General features: G+C 44.8%; 1 protein-coding gene across 2 annotated transcripts in view; it reads left to right on the plus strand.

Annotated features, from left to right (window-relative positions):
• The window catches only part of LOC132824792 (coronin-2A-like), a 153829-nt gene that overhangs the window by 103440 nt on the left and 29095 nt on the right, over window positions 1-21294 (plus strand). For both annotated transcript variants that reach the window (XM_060839539.1, XM_060839543.1), the window contains exons 3-7: window positions 6125-6325; window positions 10897-11013; window positions 14847-14996; window positions 16933-17112; window positions 18345-18461. In XM_060839539.1, the coding sequence (XP_060695522.1) occupies window positions 6125-6325; window positions 10897-11013; window positions 14847-14996; window positions 16933-17112; window positions 18345-18461 (765 nt within the window). The remainder of the gene's footprint in view (window positions 1-6124; window positions 6326-10896; window positions 11014-14846; window positions 14997-16932; window positions 17113-18344; window positions 18462-21294) is intronic.

Consider the following 21294-nt stretch of genomic DNA (forward strand, 5'->3'; position numbering starts at 1 on the left):
ATGCCTCTCCCCCTCTTCCTCATCCACCTCCCTCTCTGCTCCTCGCCCTCCCTCTCCTTCTGCCACTCCCCATTCTCTTTCTCTCTTTCCCCATCGCCCCTTCTCTTCCTTCATCGTCTGGTCTCTGTCTCTCTCACTGTCACCCCCAGCTCTCCCTCTGCTGCTTCCCTTCCGTTGCTGCCAACCCCCCCTCCCCTTCTGAATCTCTGTCTGTGTCTCTCTCTTCCACTCTCTCTCTCCCCCCCGCCCGCCACCCTACACACTCTCTCCCCCCCGCCCGCCACCCCACACTCTCTCTCCCCCCTGCCCGCCACCCCACATTCTCTCTCCCCTCGCCTGTCACCCCACAGTCTCTCCCCCCCTCCCGCCACCCCCACACTCTCTCCCCCCTCCCGCCACTCCACACTCTCTCCCCCCACCCGCCACTCCACACTCTCTCCCCCACCCACCACCCCACACTCTCTCCCCCCACCCGCCACTCCACACTCTCTCCCCCCTCCCGCCACCCCACACTCTCTCCCCCCACCCACCACTCCACACTCTCTCCCCCCTCCCGCCACCCCACAGTCTCTCCCCCCCCCCGCCACCCCACACTCTCTCCCCCCTCCCGCCACCCCACATTCTCTCTCCCCCCACCCACCACTCCACACTCTCTCCCCCCTCCCGCCACCCCACAGTCTCTCCCCCCCTCCCGCCACCCCACACTCTCTCCCCCCCTCCCGCCACTCCACACTCTCTCCCCCCTCCCGCCACTCCACACTCTCTCCCCCCACCCACCACTCCACACTCTCTCCCCCTCCCGCCACCCCACAGTCTCTCCCCCCCTCCCGCCACCCCACACTCTCTCCCCCCTCCCGCCACCCCACAGTCTCTCCCCCCCTCCCGCCACCCCACACTCTCTCCCCCCTCCCGCCACCCCACACTCTCTCCCCCCTCCCGCCACCCCACACTCTCTCCCCCCTCCCGCCACCCCACATTCTCTCTCCCCCCACCCACCACTCCACACTCTCTCCCCCCTCCCGCCACCCCACACTCTCTCCCCCCCTCCCGCCACCCCACACTCTCTCCCCCCTCCCGCCACCCCACAGTCTCTCCCCCCCTCCCGCCACCCCACACTCTCTCCCCCCTCCCGCCACCCCACATTCTCTCTCCCCCCACCCACCACTCCACACTCTCTCCCCCCTCCCGCCACCCCACAGTCTCTCCCCCCCTCCCGCCACCCCACACTCTCTCCCCCCTCCCGCCACCCCACACTCTCTCCCCCCTCCCGCCACTCCACACTCTCTCCCCCCACCCACCACTCCACACTCTCTCCCCCCTCCCGCCACCCCACAGTCTCTCCCCCCCTCCCGCCACCCCACACTCTCTCCCCCCTCCCGCCACCCCACAGTCTCTCCCCCCCTCCCGCCACCCCACACTCTCTCCCCCCTCCCGCCACCCCACAGTCTCTCCCCCCCTCCCGCCACCCCACAGTCTCTCCCCCCCTCCCGCCACCCCACACTCTCTCCCCCCTCCCGCCACTCCACACTCTCTCCCCCACCCACCACTCCACACTCTCTCCCCCCACCCACCACTCCACACTCTCTCCCCCCACCCACCACCCCACACTCTCTCCCCCCTCCCGCCACCCCACACTCTCTCCCCCCTCCCGCCACCCCACACTCTCTCCCCCCTCCCGCCACCCCACATTCTCTCTCCCCCCACCCACCACTCCACACTCTCTCCCCCCTCCCGCCACCCCACACTCTCTCCCCCCCTCCCGCCACCCCACACTCTCTCCCCCCTCCCGCCACCCCACAGTCTCTCCCCCCCTCCCGCCACCCCACACTCTCTCCCCCCTCCCGCCACCCCACATTCTCTCTCCCCCCACCCACCACTCCACACTCTCTCCCCCCTCCCGCCACCCCACAGTCTCTCCCCCCCTCCCGCCACCCCACACTCTCTCCCCCCCTCCCGCCACCCCACACTCTCTCCCCCCTCCCGCCACTCCACACTCTCTCCCCCCACCCACCACTCCACACTCTCTCCCCCCTCCCGCCACCCCACAGTCTCTCCCCCCCTCCCGCCACCCCACACTCTCTCCCCCCTCCCGCCACCCCACAGTCTCTCCCCCCCTCCCGCCACCCCACACTCTCTCCCCCCTCCCGCCACCCCACAGTCTCTCCCCCCCTCCCGCCACCCCACAGTCTCTCCCCCCCTCCCGCCACCCCACACTCTCTCCCCCCTCCCGCCACTCCACACTCTCTCCCCCACCCACCACTCCACACTCTCTCCCCCCACCCACCACTCCACACTCTCTCCCCCCACCCACCACCCCACACTCTCTCCCCCCTCCCGCCACTCCACAGTCTCTCCCCCCTCCCGCCACCCCACAGTCTCTCCCCCCCTCCCGCCACCCCACACTCTCTCCCCCCACCCACCACCCCACACTCTCTCCCCCCTCCCGCCACCCCACACTCTCTCCCCCCACCCACCACCCCACACTCTCTCCCCCCACCCACCACTCCACACTCTCTCCCCCCACCCACCACCCCACACTCTCTCCCCCCTCCCGCCACTCCACAGTCTCTCCCCCCTCCCGCCACCCCACAGTCTCTCCCCCCCTCCCGCCACCCCACACTCTCTCCCCCCACCCACCACCCCACACTCTCTCCCCCCACCCACCACCCCACACTCTGTCTCTGCTTCTCCCCTTACGTTTCCTGTTTTCATTTTTCTCTTTCTGTCCTATTGTTTTACTCACTGTCTTCATTTCTGTTTGGTTTTTTTTCCTATTTCTCACCTTTCCCTTTTTGTGCTTTGTCTTAACATTTAACTCTGTGACTTCCAGGGACATTTCTTCTTTAGCCTCATTTTAAAAAGTGATTATTTTGGGAAAAGCAGTGGCTAGCACTTTCTGTGGTAAACAGTGGAATGATGCTAGTTCCACCAGAGTGCATCACTGTGTTGCTGTGTGCGATAAGACTAGCACAAAGCTCTGAACTGTTTATCATTTCTGAACAACAAGGTTTGCCAGAAAATTTCCTCATGAGGACAAATCTTTTTTCATAATGAATGCATTTTTTATTTGCTCAATTCTATCACATCATTTCAAAGTGGACAGCAAAGAGTGTGTGCTCAGAGGGTGACCTGTAGTTTAGACTCAAATACATTCCATAGGGAGACAGAGACTTTTTTTTTTGCATCTCTATCTTCATCTAACAACAACTGCATTAAAGTTGTGCCATTAGTATACCAAATAACCCCAAGGCGTTTCTCCTAAATGAGTACCAAACCTTTTAGGCTGCAAAAGGCATTTGGTCAAAAGCTTGATTACCGATGTAGGTTTTGAGGAAAGGGACGTAGGGAAGACAAAGATTTCAGGAGGGAACTCCCAGAGTTCAGGGCTGAAATAGCTTTGGTATGACTGCCAATGATGGAGAGATGAGAATTAGGATATGGGAGACCAGCATCGGAGGAGCGCATTGGAGGTTTGCATGGAGAGGGTTATGATGATAGGGACAGCTGTGGAGGGGTGCTTGTAAAAGACCCCATGGCAATAATTTGAATAAGATACATGAGGGATATTTGTCATTTACATTAGGGATATTTAAGCGACTCTTGGATAGGCATATGGAAGTTAGTACAGTGAAGGGTATGTAGGTTAGTCTGATCTTAGATGAGATTCCCTAAAGTGTGGAAACAGGCCCTTCGGCCCAACAAGTCCACACCGACCCACCGAAGAGTAACCCACCCAGACCCTTTTACCTCTAACTAATGCACCGAACACTGTGGGCAATTTAGCACGGCCAATTCACCTAGCCTGCACATCTTTGGACTGTGGGAGGAAACCGGAGCACCCGGAGGAAACCCACACAGACACAGGGCGAATGTGCAAACTCCACACAGACAGTCGCCCCAGGCTGGAATTGAACCCAGGTCCCTGGTGTTGTGAGACAGCAGTGCTAACCACTAAGCCACCGTGCCGCCCCCAGTAGGACAAAAGGCTGACACAACAGCGAGGGCCGAAGGGCCAGTAGTGTGCTATACTGTTCAATGTTCTAAAAAGAGTATGTGCTCTCCTTGGTATCTTGACCAGCTTTTATCCTTTAACCAACATCCCAAAGAACAGATTATTGTCCATCTCACAGCTTGCTGTGTACAAATTGTTGTGGGCCAGTTCAGAAGTGGTGTCATATAGATTCAGATATCCACCTTTCAGGCCTAATAAGAACCTGTTGAAGTAAACAATATGACATTAATTGTATTAATGCAGCTTTTTACATGTCTCATGAATATGGCCAGTAGAGATCAGTAGAGCATATCATCCTCACGTCTGTCTCTCACAATTGCCTTCTTTGCTTTAACCATGTTTCCCCAGTAGGTGGTGTTTATTGTACTCATTTACACACTAACCCTTCAAACTGATGTAGAACAGTCTTATCTGCATAGTTATAGTCATAGAGTCATAGAGATGTACAGCATGGAAACAGACCCTTCAGTCCAACTTGTCCATGCTGACCAGATAGCCCAACCCGATTTAGTCCCACCTGCCAGCACCCGGCCCATATCCTTCCAAATCCTTCCTATTCATATACCCATCCAAATTCCTTTTAAATGTTGCAATTGTACCAGCCTCCACCACTTCCTCTGCCAGCTCTCCTATGTAATTATTGTGACTTGTTTCTCTTTCATGGACATTACTGCCCATCCCTGATTGCCCTAAGGGTGGTTGGGAGTTAACCACGTTGCAGTGGGTCTGGAGTCACGTCAAAGTCAGATGGCACTTTTCCTTCATGAACCTGATTTGCTTTTAGTTCCAGATTTTGATTGAATTCAAATTTCAACACTTTCTTTGGTGGGATTTGAATGCGCATCCGTAGAACATTTGCAAGGATTGCTAGTTATCATCCCCTCTTCTGTCTACTCCCACAAAAAGGTCTTTTGAATTTACAAATTTGGGTGATCCTGAGGTTTTACTATTTTCACCGACCATGTTAAGACTGTAAGATGTCACAGAAGTAGGCCATTCAGCCTCCTGAGTCTGCTCTGCCTTTCCATGAGATCATGACTGATTGGCTAATTGTCTGCTCCACTTTCCTGCCTTTTCCCCATAACTCTTGATTCCCTCACTGGTTAAAATTCTGCCCATCTTGGCCTTGAATATACTTAATGACTCAGCCTCAACAGCCCGCTCTATTCTGAGATTATGTCCTCTCCCATAAGGAGAAACCACTTTTTCATATCTACCCTGTAAACTCTCTGATTAATTCTGTATGCTCCAATAAGGTCAGTTCTCATTCTTCTAACCTCCAGTGAGTACAGGCCCAACCTAATCAACCTCTCCTCATAAGACTGCCATTCCATACCTGGTATCACCCCAGTGAACCTTTTCTGGACTACCTCCAATGCAAAAGGGTATGTTTCCTCAGGTAAAGAGCTCAGAGCAGTTCACACTATTCCTGTCATGATCTTACTTATGCCTGATATATAGTTTAGGATAACCTCCCTACTTTTATACTCCATTCCCTTTGAAATAAAGACCAGCATTCCATTTGCCTTCCCTGTTACCTGCTGAACTTGAATGCTAACTTTTTGTGATTCATAGCCAAGGACTCCCAAATCTCTTTGTTCTGTAACTTTCTAATGTCTTTCCCCATTTAAAAATATTCAGCTTCTCTAATCTTCTCTCCAAAGTGCGCAATCTCATATTTTCCCACATTAAATTCCATCTGTCAAGATTTTGCCCATTCCCTTTACTAGTCTTAACTTTCTGCAACCTCTTTGCGTCATTCTCTCAATGTGGCTTTCTCACCTATCTTTGTGTCTTCTGCAAACTTGGTGAGAGTCTACTTACTCCCATCATCCAATTTATTAATATATGTTGGCCTAGCATTGATATTTCTGGAATTCCACTACTTGCAGTTTGCTACCACCCTCCTCATCCCAACTTTCTACTGTTAGCCAATCCTTTATCTATTCAAGTAAACTTCCTCCAACTACCATGGCCTCTTATTGTCTTAATAGAAACGTGGAAAACTGTAGCAGAAGTAGGCCATTCAGGCTTTCCAGTCTGAAGAGGTGACTGATGTAAATTGTTGTGGATATTCTGTTTTAGTGACTTAAGTTTACTCCTATCTTGCAGATGTCATGGCGGCCTCAGTTTCGCACGTCAAAATTCCGTCATGTGTACGGCAAGGCAGCCACAAAGGAGAATTGCTATGATGGGGTCCCCATCACTAAGAGTGTTCAAGACAACTATTTCTGTTCTGTGAATCCAAAATTCATTGCGGTAGTGACTGAGTGTGCAGGAGGTGGAGCTTTCTACATCATTCCCATTGGCCAGGTACGAATTTCAGCCTTTTGACTTGAAAATGAAAAATGTTTTTGGTTTATTAATTACTTATTGTTTAATACTGGTGTTCCAATAACCATTACTCACTAGTTGTTCCTCCATTATTTCCCAAGATCTCTTCTCTATATTAGCTTGAATCTATTTGCAAAAAAATAAATGTGATTAGTAGTCCAGATGAAGACTCCTGCCTCTGCCTTTTAAAACTTATTTTGCTGGGTTCTATAGAAATTAAGTCCAGAGCATAAAACAAACCATTCAGCCCAACTAGTCCACATTAGTGTCTACGTGAGCTTTCTCTCAACCTCCTTTCTCACCTTCATCTCTTACCTTTAATCCCTCCTGTTTATCCAGTCTCTGCTTAAATGCATCTACCAAATCCTATTTATCTCAGTTACTCACCTGCTGTGTGGTTAAAGGAGTCGGTGTTGAATCTTATTAGATTATTGAAATAAAAACAAAATATTCTGGATTCCAGAGAAACAGAATATTTAAATGTGTTGGGAAAACTCTGCAACACCTGTGTAAAGAGAAACCGAGTTAACATTTCAAGTCGAGTGTGACTCCTTTCAGAGGTGAAGAGAGGTGGAAAGTAATGGGTTTTATGTTTGGACAAAGTTGGGGAGTGGCAAGAGGGATAGAATGGTAGATCAAGGGAATGTGATAGGATGAGGGAGATTCGAGGTCACAGATGGCACTGAGCAAAAGGCAAAGGGAATGGTCATGATAAACGACAAGACGTAAATCCAGTATAGGTGTTAACAGCAGAATCGAAGCCAACTCTCACTGATGGCAAAAGAGATATAAGATACAGACACTCAGCGGGTTGGTGATGGAGGACATGGTTCATGGTCTGAAATGTTGAACTCCATGTTGAGTATGGAACGCTGTGTAATAAGGTGTTGTTCCTGCACCTTGGATTGGACCTTTTAGATGAGTTAGTAAGTTTCTATTTGAGGTCCTGTGTCAATGTGAGTGCTTCATTAGTTATCAGCAGCTGGTGGTCTTTGAGGAGGGCATTTTCTTGGGAGCCATCAGGCATTTCAGTAGGTACTAGTACAGAACGTCACTTGGGCTCTGCTGGTCTTGACAAGGTTTATTGGTGAAGAACTTATTTTGAGGAGGACTTTGTTGAACTGGGCCAGAAGTTCCAGGTTGAAATCCCACTCCAAGTGTTGGTGGCCAAGGAAGGCATATTGATAACCTGGTCAAACTTGCATATCCTTCCAACACACACCAATGGGTGGGTGGTAAGAGTGGGCAGATTCCTGGTCACTTGAGCAATGGAAAGAATGTTTGAGCCTCTACCATCTCTATCCAAGCTCCAGACTACAACGTGTGTTTATTTACCCATGGCAACCCAGATTCACTGGAGCAACTGCAACACAGCGTCTTATCTTTACGACCTTTTCGTTTTGGTCTCCAACTGGAAATGTTTTCTTCATACCTATCCTATCATCAGCTTTTTCATTATTTTAAGGATATCTAGCCAGTCTGCTTTCCACTTTGTCTTTTCTATGTTTTAACTCCTTTGAGTTGCAGGTACAATAAGACTGATTATTGGCATGATGACAATGAACGCTAATGTATATTGATATGTTCCTTTCACAGTCTGCAGTTAAATAGATCAGTTGAAATGTTTGACATGCCATATGACATACGTGTGCGGTGATGAGGGGAGTGAATTTGGTCTTTCGAAGTTGTGTGAATTGGACTCCAAATGAATCAGTAATTGGGACATGCAGCCATTCGTCCACAATGGATTAAAGATGTTTTTACTATGTCAACATTTCAGTGATCACCTCACTGATAAGAGCTGATACTTAAAGAATAGGGGAACAGGTGAGGTGACTAGTGTTTAAAGAATGCTAGCTAAGCATGTGAGGGAGAAAGGTCAGAAAGATATGCTGATGGGATGAGATGAAGAGGGATAGGAGGAGTCCTGTATGGAACATAAACACCAGCGTGGCCTGTTTTTATGCTGCAGGTGATGAAGGAGCACTGCTCTGATAGCTCGTGCTTCCAAGTAAACCAGTTGGACTATAACCTGGTGTTGTGTGATTTTTAACATTGTCCATCCCAGTCCAACACCGGCCAATAACATCATTCTATGTTTAACATACACCTGACTGCAATCGGGAAACCTCTTTCAGGTGCAGTTTTGTATGGGGTATATTGTGGAGGAATAAGAAACACTGCCTGAGTGTGTCCGTTGCAGATTCCATATTGGATTTCAAAAGAGTATTTGATCATTATCAAAGAAAGAAAATTTGCAGGGCCACAGGGGGACAAAAAATGAAGGAGTGGGGTTTGCCAAGGTGCTGTTGCTCAGAGCTGGCATGGATATGACTGGTTGAATGGTCTTCTGTTCTATAATCATTCTTTGATAATTCTGTTACTTTGGCCATTTTGTAAGTCGTAATTTTTTTTTCTTTGCTATGTAGTAGTGAGGAGTGTATCCCTCTTTTAAATATCAAAAAAAATCAAAGCATTAATTTCAAGATTCATTTTGACACACTTCTGTTTTCAAAAAAAACAAGGCAACACTGTTGGTTTTGAAGTAAAGAGCTTAATGTCCATGTTGAAAATGAGTGGTGTTGGAAAATTTATATAAATCTTGTAAACAATAATTGTGAAAGTAACACTTGAGGAAATGAAAATCATGAATTAGAAAATGACTGATTAGAATTTAAGTCATTGGTTTTCATGCGTGCTCTGTTTCATATTGTGCTTTTTTTGGTGGTTGGACATTAGATTAGATTAGATTACTTACAGTGTGGAAACAGGCCCTTCAGCCCAACAAGTCCACACCGACCCGCCGAAGCGCAACCCACCCATACCCCTACATATACCCCTTACCTAACACTAGGGGCAATTTAGCATGGCCAATTGACCTGACCCGCACATCTTTGGACTGTGGGAGGAAACCGGAGCACCCGGAGGAAACCCACGCAGACACGGGGAGAACGTGCAAACTCCACACAGTCAGTCGCCTGAGGCGGGAATTGAACCCAGGTCCCTGGCGCTGTGAGGCAGCAGTGCTAACCACTGTGCCACTGTGCCACCCTAAGACATCTAAGGTCTATTTTACTGGAAGTTAAATCTGTAGATTTTTCTTCTGACCATTAATTGCTTTCAAAAAATTTGTACTGAAAGAAATTTGCGCCGATAAAGAAGTAGACATAACGTGCCTACAGAATGGAGTGAAACAGAAAAGAGATTGGGACAATTTCGTCAACTCTGATAGAAAAGCAAAATTCCTTGCATTTTGGGAATCTGAAATTAAAACAAAGTCCTGAAAATGTTCAGAGAAATGAGGCACCATCTGCTTGAGTTGGAAGGTGGGAACAAATGGAGAGATAACCTTTTTGGGTGGGTACCTCCAACAGCCCCAAATACCTGCAAAAGGGTTTCTCTTTTTCTTGCCTGAGACCAACTCCTGCAGCTGAAGGTGCCAGACTTCTACCCAAGTCATGGCCCTCCCAGCCATCTCTACGGAAGCCATTAATTGGTCACTTGAGGTTGTCGATAATCCCAAGGGTAAGTGTACTGTCCAAAGCTTCTTCCCCACCTAGGTAATTTCTTGACAGATTAGAATCAAATAGAAACATGGTGGGTGACCACTCTCTAGATTTTATCTGCATCTCTCCCCACACCCCATTAACATTCCCATCACCTTCAAACCCACCAGGGCAGGCTGTGGTGAGGGAAACATTCTGAATCTTTCCAGCCTTTTCTACTTTTACTTAGATTCTGATTTGATCTACGTGATCTTTAGAACTTCCACTAGGTGGAAACTCTGCATCTGAAGGCTAGACCTAATGATAAGGGTATTCTAGTAGAATCAGCAAGCGAAGATATGAGAGGGACACCATTTGACTGATTGGGTCTGAGCAAAATTCATTATTTCCAGGAGCAGGGAAAATCTTTGGATATTCTCAACATTAATATCAAATAGTGATTCCATAGACTGATAATCTGTGCATTTTACCATTGTTGCTTGTGGGACATCGCAGCACATGCATTGGCTGCCACGTTATAACAGTGATCATACTTTAAGAAGTGATTCATCAGCTATAATCTGCTTCGAGATAATGGATAAACCGTACAAATGCAAGCCTTTTGATGTTAATCTGGAGTTGTGTTTATACTTTAACAACTTGTCTTCTGTTAATGTCCCAATGACTCTGATGTAAACATCAGAAATAGATGTGACTTGCTTAATTACTATGGAGTTTGGCATCAACAGGAAGAGAACTCAACCATATAATCTACGTTCAAGAGGATCTTTGACTGACCCCGTATTGAGTTGTGTTTGTTTAGATAAAAGTATTTTAGACTGTCATTTGTGGTGGTTGCGGGCAAGTCATTCTACCAATTCATGCTGCTGGGTGCTCTGAAGTTTCTTGTAATGATTCATGATCAATTTATTTCTTCCCCTTTGATCATGTTTCCAGGTGATGTATCCTAAATTTGTTAGGGTGGTTTGACTTGAACGCTTACTGTGTTTCGCTATGGGGTTTTGAATGGCAAAGCTTTTAACATTAATATCGCTTTGTTAATAGACAGGGAAAGTAGACCCACTTCAGCCAAAAGTCTGTGGTCACAGAGGAAATGTACTGGACATCAAATGGAATCCATTTGACGATTACATCATTGCTTCTAGCTCTGAAGATAGCACAGTAAGTTACTAATTCCTCATATTTCCTTCTATTTCTGTCTGCCAGGGAAAGACAGCCAATAAAATCAACAGTGGAACCATTTCTGATTTTGTTTACCTGGAGTCCCAGAAGGCTTTTTGATTAAAGTTCCACACCAAGGTCTTACTAAAGTGAAATGCACACTGAGAATGCAGGACGTAGTACGTATTCTCAAAGGAGTAAAGAAAGACGATGAGATTGACATAGAATAAAGGAGCTAGAGGAAGAATGAGAGCTGAGATGCTGTACCATCTCTGATCATTGATATAACCTTTCCAGGCTCTGTACCTGCCAAGTTCATTTTCTTAAATCCACATCCATGCTTTTGTTACATCTAGACCTGCCTATTCTAACGGCCCTGGGCCAACCTACTAGCCCATATAAATTTCAATGTACAAATCTCTGCCTGTATTCATCAAATCCCATTCGCCCATTGTCTCTGTGCGCATTGATCTCTTTCAGCTCCTGTTCTGGAAGTGGTTTATTTTAAAATTCCCAGTCTTGTTTCTAAATATGTTTATGGGCCTCCTACCCCTTGCTGACACTGTAACCTGCTCCAGTCTTGGGCAAGTAATATTTAATGAATCTGATAAAGCTTTTTGAGATGTAACTGATAGGATAGATAAATTGTGGATCTCGTCTATTTGTGCTTCTAAACAGCATTTAAAAAGGTATTTCTTAAAGATAAAGGTTACACCGAAGTACGGCTTTTGGAAATAGGACATTAGCACAGATTGAGCATTTGTTACAGATAGAAAACAGTAGCAATAAATGGGTCATGTTCAGGTTGATATGTAAACAGTGGGCTATCAAAAGGATCAGTGCTTGAGCCTTAGCTATTTTCAATTGTCAACTCAGGCAACTTTACTGACATCCCAAAGCTAAATAAGAATGTACGCCGTGAGGAGGATGCAAAGACACTGCAAAGAGATAGGTCTACTGAGTGGTGTTATGACCAAATCCTGGATATGTTTCCATAATCTTTCATGGTTACAAGCTCTGGATACCCCAAGTTACTAAGCTCCCAGGTGAGGAGGAATGTAGTATCACTCCTATTTTTTTTTTGTTGTTATCCCTTTGTGGTTGCAGCAGGGTCCATTTGAAAAGGATGTCTTCACTTGCGAATACCTTTCTCCCAGAACTAAGAAAATTATGTTTTAAAGCAAGCCAATTTGATTAGGCATTCTTGAGTAAATATAAGGATGCATTTATCAGTTCACAACGTAAGATAAAATAACACATATACAGAGATTGGGAATAAGAAATGAGCCCTCAAAAAACATTTTTTAAAAAAACGTTGACTCAGTATTGCAGTTGTTTCAGTGGTTGTTAGTTGTTGTATGGATTTTGGTAATTGAACAGTTGATTTTTGTGATTTGTTGTTTTGCAAGTTGATTGAAATTCTTTTATACTCTCTTTGGTTAGGCTTTTCTTGCTCAGAGTGAAGTACAGTTTTTAGCCTTTTTTACCTGCAGTGCTGGGGTATTTAATAGCTATTCCAAGCTGTGATCCTCAAAGCACACTATTTAACACACTAGGGCATCAGGCCACTAACATACAAAGGGCATGACCACACAGAGGCCAAAGTTGAAACTTGCTTTTAACCCTTTTTTTCTGGAAGGGAAAACTTACAGGCAAGTCTGTATGAAATGGTGTTTTTATTATCTCCTTTTTAGTCTTTCTGTTTGACATCTCCTTGACTGTTTGGCATGTGACATTCCAGATTTCCTCCCCAAAGTCGCATCAATTGAATTTGCATCTGCAGTCATCATGACTTTATCAGCCCTCTTCTCTTTAAACAAAATCCTGTGTTAAAAGCTTGATGTGTCCACAGGTGATCTGGGATGATGATCCATGCTCATGGCAATAGTTAAGAAAATCACAGTTTGAAGTTATCCAATTTGGAGGGAAAGTAAACAAGCCAATTAAAGACAACAGACGGAGAAATTAATTCAGATGTGTTTTGAGTGTCCTTGAACATGAATCTTAGAGATGGGCAGATGGTCTGTTCATTTTGTTATGAAGAGATTTTTGTGTGTAAGAGTGAAAAAGCTTATTGCAATTATGATTTATCTTGGTGAGGCCACACCTGCAGTATTGGGTCCAGTTTTGTTCATCTTACCTGGAGAAGTGTGCCTGTCAATCCCACCACTCTGTCTATGGCCTTCGAAATCTGGAGCTGGGAAGCTCACTAAACTTGACAATTTATTAAATAGTATAATCTGCAAACTATTAAATTCTTTTCCCCAATCACTTTACTTTACCAAGCCCAGGCACTGTTTGCCCGTTACTGATCCTTGGTGGCTGGCCTTTTATTTATCCATGTTTCTCCATGAGAGAATATATATACAGTATCTGCATACAGGCAGAGAGAAATCATAGTCATTACTTAACAAAGTATAATGGGCGATCTGTGAGACACAGTTACCATGGAGCAGAAAACAGCCCAATCCTCGAGTTCATAAAATTATAATGGGGGCACCACCAGATCGGCTGAAACCAGTCACTGAACCCAATGCTGAAAACGATTAAGATCAAAAGCACGGACCAGAATTCAATCTCCAACTGAGTTTAACGTCACTAAATTGACACTTCACCGCCATGCTTTGTGGTAGCAAAGGAACTCATAGATTAAGAAGGAAATGTAAATTAGAATGAGTGAATTCAATGTCAAGTCAGATGCACAAAAACAAACAGAGGGAGAATGAAAATTCTAAGGATAATTAACAAGTGACAGAGTGGGACTCCACACTTGGGAATATAGTGCCACAGAGGCTGTTTAGGAGCAACTAACACTTGTAATTGTGCTAAAAATACACTTAGCATTGAATGGACAATTCTTACGTTTCTGCAGTGAACTTAGTTTATATCTACCCCTCAATGCCACAACATTGACTGCATGAAGCATTCAACAAGATGCTGAAACCTGTGCACTGACTTTTGGATAACAATATATTAGCCTTTTACCAAAAGTTAAACAATTGTACATATGTACACAAATCACAGCAAGCACCAGTAGTCTCTCTGTAACTGTGACTATTAGTAGTTTGTTGATAATGCTGGATTAGTAATATAGAGACGGCTCAGTGGTTAGCACTGCTGCCTCACAGCACAAGGGACCCAAGTTCAGTTCCTCTCTTGGACAACTAGCTGTGTGCAGCTTGCAGGTTCTCCCTGTGTCTGCGTGGGTTTCTGCTGGGTACTCTGGTTCCCACTCTCAGTCCAAAGATTTGCAGATTAGATAGCCTGGCCACGCTAAATTGCCCATAGTGTCCGGGGATGTGCAGGCTAGGGGGATTTAGCTATGGGAAATGCAGGGATGGGGTGGGTCTTGGGGGGATGCTCTTTGGAGGGTGGAGTGGGCTCAGTGGGCTGAGTGGCCTGCTTCCACACTGTAGGGATTCTATGAAATCTCTGGGGACACCAGTTCATATCCTGCTGAGGGAGGTTAAACTCACTTAATAGATATGTCAGGTTCAAAACCTACTTAACATAATGAAACTTTAATGTTGTTTAAAGACCTAGCTGGTTCATTAATGTTCCTTCCTTCCCCTTACCCAGTCTGGCCTGCATGTGACTCCAGACCATAGCAATGTGTTGGATTCTTAACTGCCCTCTGAAATAGTCTGGCATGCCACTCGGTTTGTGATTTAAAGTTGGAACAAATACTGGTCTTTCCGGCGATCCTTTCATCCCATTTTATAAAACTCTGGGTGGCAGTTGGGTCATCCAGAAAAGGTTGAAGGCTGATTTTCCTTTTTTACAACTTTTTCACTTTAATAGAATACCGTTTCAACTTCTTCTCTTCTGGACAGGTTAAAATATGGGAAATTCCTAAATATGGAGTCTTAAAAAACATAACCAACCCGAAGATGGAGCTTCAGGGTCACGCAAGGCGAGTTGGACTCATTGAGTGGCATCCAACAGCCAGGGATATTCTGTTCAGTGCTGGCTATGATTACAGGGTAAGGAAGCCATTTCCCGAAGACAATCTTCAGGAAGATATTTCCGGTTATTTCATCCAGGCTGTAAATCACAAACTTTAAATGTAAAACTAATCCCTTTAAAAATTGTACATGAGGTTTTATGTGTAATAATTAACTGGCAATTGCACAGTAATAATGTTCCATTTGGATACTGATAAATGCCTGCACTGTGTTGCCATTGCTCTTCACATCCACTTTATACCAGACAACTCAGTGTTTAGCCTCTCTAGACCAACTCTGTCAAACTTGATCATCCAAATCCATTGATAGCACTTCCTTAAACCATTTTCTCTTTTTGGTGTCTCTCACTTGGACAGGCAAATGACCTCTTTGTGTTAAGTGGATGGTCTAAAGTGTTTCTGCTGATAAGGAGGAAACATTAATTCGTGACACTTGGTTACAAAGTGACTAAACAGGGCAGAAATGTGGACCCTCTCATCCACCTCCAAAAAGACCCCACCACCAGGGATATATTTCCCTCCCCACCCCTTTCCGCCTTCTGCAAAGACCGTTCCCACCGTGACTACCTGGTCAGGTCCACGCCCCCCTACAACCCACCCTTCCATCCTGGCACTTTCCCCTGCCACCGCAGGAACTGTAAAACCTGTGCCCACACCTCCTCCCTCACCTCTATCCAAGGCCCTAATGGAGCCTTCCACATCCATCAAAGTTTTACCTGCATATCCACTAATATCATTTATTGTATCCGTTGCTCTCGATGCGGTCTCCTCTACATTGGGGAGACTAGGCGCCTCCTAGCAGAGCGCTTTAGGGAACATCTCCGAGACACCCGCACCAATCAATCACACCGCCCCGTGGCCCAACATTTCAACTCCCCCTCCCACTCTGCCGAGGACGTGGAAGTCCTGGGCCTCCTTCACCGTCGCTCCCTCACCACCAGATGCCTGGAGGAAGAACGCCTCATCTTCCGCCTCGGAACACTTCAACCCCAGGGCATCAATGTGGACTTCAACAGCTTCCTCATTTCCCCTTCCCCCACCTCATCCTAGTTTCAAACTTCCAGTTCAGCACTGTCCCCATGACTTGTCTGGACTTGTCCGACCTGCCTAGCTCCTTTTCCACCTATCCACTCCACCCTCTCCTCCCTGACCTAACACCTTCATCTTCTCCCCCACTCACCCATTGTACTCTATGCTACTCTTTCCCCACCCCCACCTTCCTCTAGCTTATCTCGCCATGCTTCCAGCTCACTGCCTTTATTCCTGATGAAGGGCTTTTGCCCGAATCGTCGATTTTGCTGCTCGTTGGATGCTGCCTGAACTGCTGTGCTCTTCCAGCACCACTGATCCAGAATGTGGACCATCTGGCCATTATTACCCATCATTTACAAATGTTTATATTTTTGGTGAGATTTTGCTGGTATTCTGCCAGTCTCTATTAGACAGAAATAAGAAGGGATCAGAGTTGGATTGATTCACAAATATGTATATATTCAGTCCTGTTTTTATTTTGTTTTTGTTCGTCTGGGAACTGGAGACCAGATAATTTAGGCATTTCAATCCTAATTTGGTTAGTCCTTTGACGTATCAATATCTCTTTTCTTTTCTCACTTACCTTCTCTGTCCCCTGTCCCCTGAACTCCTTTCCCCCTTTTCCCAACTCTATCCCCACTCTCCTTCTGCCTGTTTCAGGGATGTGGCTGTGTTTTCTAGATTGGACAGTAGAGGGAGAATTTGTGTAAGTAAAGAGGCAGTTGCTGTATAGAGTTTCCTGGGCTGAGTCTGCAAATGCGTTCTCAAGATCAAGGATCTAATATAGCCATGTTGGGCATGAATGGCCTTTCAGCTATGCTGTAGATATCCTACTAATGTAATTGAACTCCTTCATTAACACTGTGAAGAAGAGGTGATGGTATGTTAAATACATTTCTTACAACCTTTCACTGTCATTCCAGGTTATGATTTGGAACCTGAATTCGGCAGAGCAAGTGATTCATAATCCAGTGAAAATCTTCGACTGCCACAAAGAAGTTGTTCTCTGCATGTCTTTCAACACAGATGGCAGTCGCTTAGTGACTTCCTGCAAAGATAAGAAAATACGAATCATTGATAGTCACACAGGAAAGGTTTTACAGGTAAGTGCAGAGAACAAGAATGCTTGTGATGAGGAACTGTTCTAACTAGTGTATCAATTAGAAAAGAAAGGTACATTTGTATAGCACCTCTCACATACTCGGGATGTCACCAAACATCTTACAGCCAATAAAGCATGTTTTGAAATGTGGTCACATTTTGTAAAAGTGGGAACACAGCAGCTAATTTACATGCAGCAAGTTCTCTCAAATAGTGATGTGATATTTTCATCAAGGGCCAGGGGTCTTCTACAGATTTGGTCACATAGCTTGCCTCCTTTAGTGACCTCATCAGAATTCAAATAAAATAAATGAAATTTCAGTAGTTTTTAGATGTTGATCTGTTATGCAGCGGAGTCCAGGAGATTAATATTTTCATTCTCGGCAGTTTCGAGGCAATCCATCAAGAATCTGTAATAATCCCCACAATCTTATACAAACTTGTTTTCCAAACTCTTCTCAACTTTGCCTCTTCTCTCCACTTGTTCCTCCTCCGAACCCCTCAAATTTCTGTGACCTCATTCAGCCCAATGCTCCTCCAAGATTTCCAGCTCCTCCAATTCTGACCTCTTGCCCATCCCATTTTCGTCACTCCAATGTTGGTCACTATATCTTGAGTTGCCTAGGCACTAACCTCTGGAATTCCCACTCCACCTCTCTATCTCTGCCTCCTCTTTTAAGACACTCCATTAAACCTGTCCCTCTGACCAAACTTACGGTCAGCTGGCCCAACATCCTCTCATGTGGCTTGGTGTCAGAATGCTGTTCAACAATTGCTCCCAAAAAGTGCTTGCGGAATATTTTGTTCTGTTAAGGAGCCAAAATTGGAGAAACAGTGAGATTTTTGAGCATTATTGAAACTTGAGATTGCAGGCATATGGACAGGCAAGGTCATGAGGGGTTTGAACACAAAAATGAGTTTTAAACTCATACTGTACAATATTATGAACAGTATTTAGGAACTGGAGCAGTAGTAAATCATTTAGCTTGCACCTGCTCCTCCATACATTACAACCTTGGCAGTTTTGCAACAGGTATCTTATTTGCTTCTTTAAATATTAAATGTGTGTTATATGTATGCATATTAAACTTGTTTTACTGTACATTTTATATCCATTCATTAAGATGTGAATGACTCAGCCTAATGTGTTAATGATTCAATGCACCTTTCATCACTTCTGAGTTCAAGTCTGTCTCTTGCTTTCTTCACCAAATGGTATGCTTATAATTTGCAGGAATCCAACTCCAAGTCCCACAAGACCAACAAAGTTCTGTACCTCGGCAATTTGAAGATGGTGATGTCCACTGGCTATTCCAAATGGAATAATCGACAAATTACCCTCTGGGATGAGGTAAATGAAGATGGATGCTAGTTTAAAAATAGCAAGCATGTTAGAAACCTTATGGGGAAATCTTGTACATTTATAGTATGGCTACAGCACAGAGGGAAGCCAGCCAGCCCCTCATTTCCATACTGACTGTTTGCAAGAGTAACCCAACTAGTCTGACTTCCATGCTTTGTAACCTGCAAATGTGCTTCAGATATTCATTTAATTCCCTGCCAAAGCCTTAACTGAAGATGCCCCTACTACACATCTCCATTCTGGATCCTACCCATTTGTTGCTTAATAAATAAAAGTTTTTGCTTGCGTTGCCAACTATCCTAGTGCTGGTTCTTGACTTATACCAATGGCAGCTTCTCTCTATCTACTTTTACTAATTTTTCTATCAAAACTCCTCTTAGCATCTCAACTAAACTCAACAGCCCTCTCAACTCCAATGTATCTAGGTCCACGTAACGAGAGTTCTTTAACCCTGCAAACTTCTCATAAACCTTTTTTCCACTTTCCTTTAATGTCCATTTCTAGTTGCAGTTGAGAAGGTGGTGTTGGCTGAACCACTCCAATCCATGTATTGACATGTATTCAGTGTTGGTTATCAATTGAGTGTTTTCTTGTACACTTCCCTCCATGCCGACATAACATTTAACTGATCCCATTTAACATGTAAATCTTCCAAAATGCTCCTTAACAATTCCATGAATTGTTAGTTGACTTAAACCAACAATTAACATGATGGGAAACTTGGAGAAAGCACCGTATAACTAATTAAAAGCTTGCTTAAACTTAGTCTCTCACATTACCTTAATTAAGTAATTTTGAAGCACATGAATCTTAGCCAAATGAAGTAGAAATAAATGTTGCCACATTGCATTTTTATCTACTAAATAAAAGCTTGGTGGGAGCAGCCAATCAGTTAATTTGCCTGGTTTGAATTGAAGTGAAAACTTGGCATTACTGTATACTCCATGACTGTGCCAATCAGGGTTTATCTGCCAACCAGTCAGTACACTTCTCTCGTGCAGTATAAATTGTTGTCTCTGTTCAGTTTTGGTAGTCTTCTGATTCAGACCTGAAGAGTGCAAGCTTTTGACGGTACTTGAGATTCTTTTCAGAATGAATTAATTTCTGCATGTGTAAAGATTTATTAGCTCCTTTAAAAGCATTTCACATTCAAGTTGCTTTTGCGGAATATCCACTGTTATGTGGGCAAGAAAGGCAGCCAGACTTTGCACAGCCAAAGTCTCACTAACCCTGAATATGATACACTTTTGGTGAGTCTATTTTTTGTTGCGTTTGTGCAGAAGGAAGGGTGTAGCACTGAGAAATTCTGATCATCTAATAAATAAATGCCCTTGATCTCTGATTTACTCGAACCAGCAGGTGGACACTGTGGGTTAATATGCCTTGACTAAAAGACAACATCACTGATTCAGAAAAAAAATGTCTGTCTTTTTGTGAAATGATTTCTTCCTCCCACCCAGTTAAGTTGCATTCAGCACCACATTCTATTTTCTACAATAATTTTCAAAAAGTTAATTTGTAGGATGTAGGTGTCACTGATGTTTTATTGCCCAGCTTCAAGGTCGTGAATATCTTGAACCATTGGAGTCTATCTGGTGTACAAACACCCACGGTGCAATTAGGGAGGAGGTTCCAGGATTTGGACTCAGTGATGGCGAAGGAAGAATGATGTAATTGCAAGTCAGGATAATGGGTTGCTTGGAGAGGAACTTGCAGATGGTGGTGCTCTGTACATCTGCTGCCCTTGTCCTTTTAAGTGGTCGAGGTCATGGGTTTGGGAGTGCTGTCAAAGAAGGCTTGATAAATTGATGCACTTATTCATGAGCCTCAAAGATCAGGATGTAGACAAACCCTGGAATGATGTCTTCTTTTCGTATTGACACCCATAACGCCTAGTGACATGAAGCAGGTCTGATTATTATGAATAATCATTACAGTTTGTAAATATTTCATACTGTTAATAGTAAAGGAATCTTGGTGTTAAATTGTAGCTATTGTTTTCTAAGGATTTCAACTTTGAAATTCCATTACTAAAATGTTTTTTTCTGATATTGAAATTGCATCAATAATGTAAAAATGATCCTTTTTTTCAATATTGGCTAATGGAATATCAGGAGGCAGTGAGACCACCTGTTCTGGGATTTACTTATAATTCATGGTTCACCGGCAAGGCCAGCATTTATTGCCCCTCCCTGAGAAGTTGGTAGTAGGTTGTCTTCCTGATCCATTGCTGTCCAATGTGGTGTTCTCTCTCAAGGGTAGAGTGGACCTCAGTTTAATTTAATCCTAAAAAGGAAGAAGGCAAAAAAGAGTACTTGAGTACTTCTGTGAAAGAGCTTGCTGAAGTAAACTGTTGGCAACAGGCCTATATTTTCCAAATTAATTCACTGTGTCAGTGATTGTATGCCAGAAATGTTAATAGGGCAGTGCTGCCCTCTTTTGACTGCACTCTAAAACTCCTTGATTCTTCGTTCTTGCAAATCAATTTCTGTGGAAAATTCCAGTTCCCAGTTTTATAATCTCCCTTTGAAAGAAAATTTTAATTCATCTTGATATCCTGTCATTGATGTGGATTGTTTCTGTTGGTCTATTTACCTTGTTTTATTTTCAGGTTCATATTTTCTTATTTTCCGGTGACCTCTATCAGTCAAGAATCAGAATCCCTACAGTGTGGAAACAGGCCCTTTGGCCCAACAAGTCCACACTGACCTTCAGAGTAACCGACTCACACCTATTACCCTATCCTGTATTTGCCCCTGACTAATGCAGCTAACCTACACATCCCTATAGGCAATTTAGCATGGCCAATTGACCTAACCTG

This window comes from Hemiscyllium ocellatum, chromosome 2, assembly GCF_020745735.1.
Source record: "Hemiscyllium ocellatum isolate sHemOce1 chromosome 2, sHemOce1.pat.X.cur, whole genome shotgun sequence".
NCBI classification, from domain to species: Eukaryota; Metazoa; Chordata; class Chondrichthyes; order Orectolobiformes; family Hemiscylliidae; genus Hemiscyllium; species Hemiscyllium ocellatum.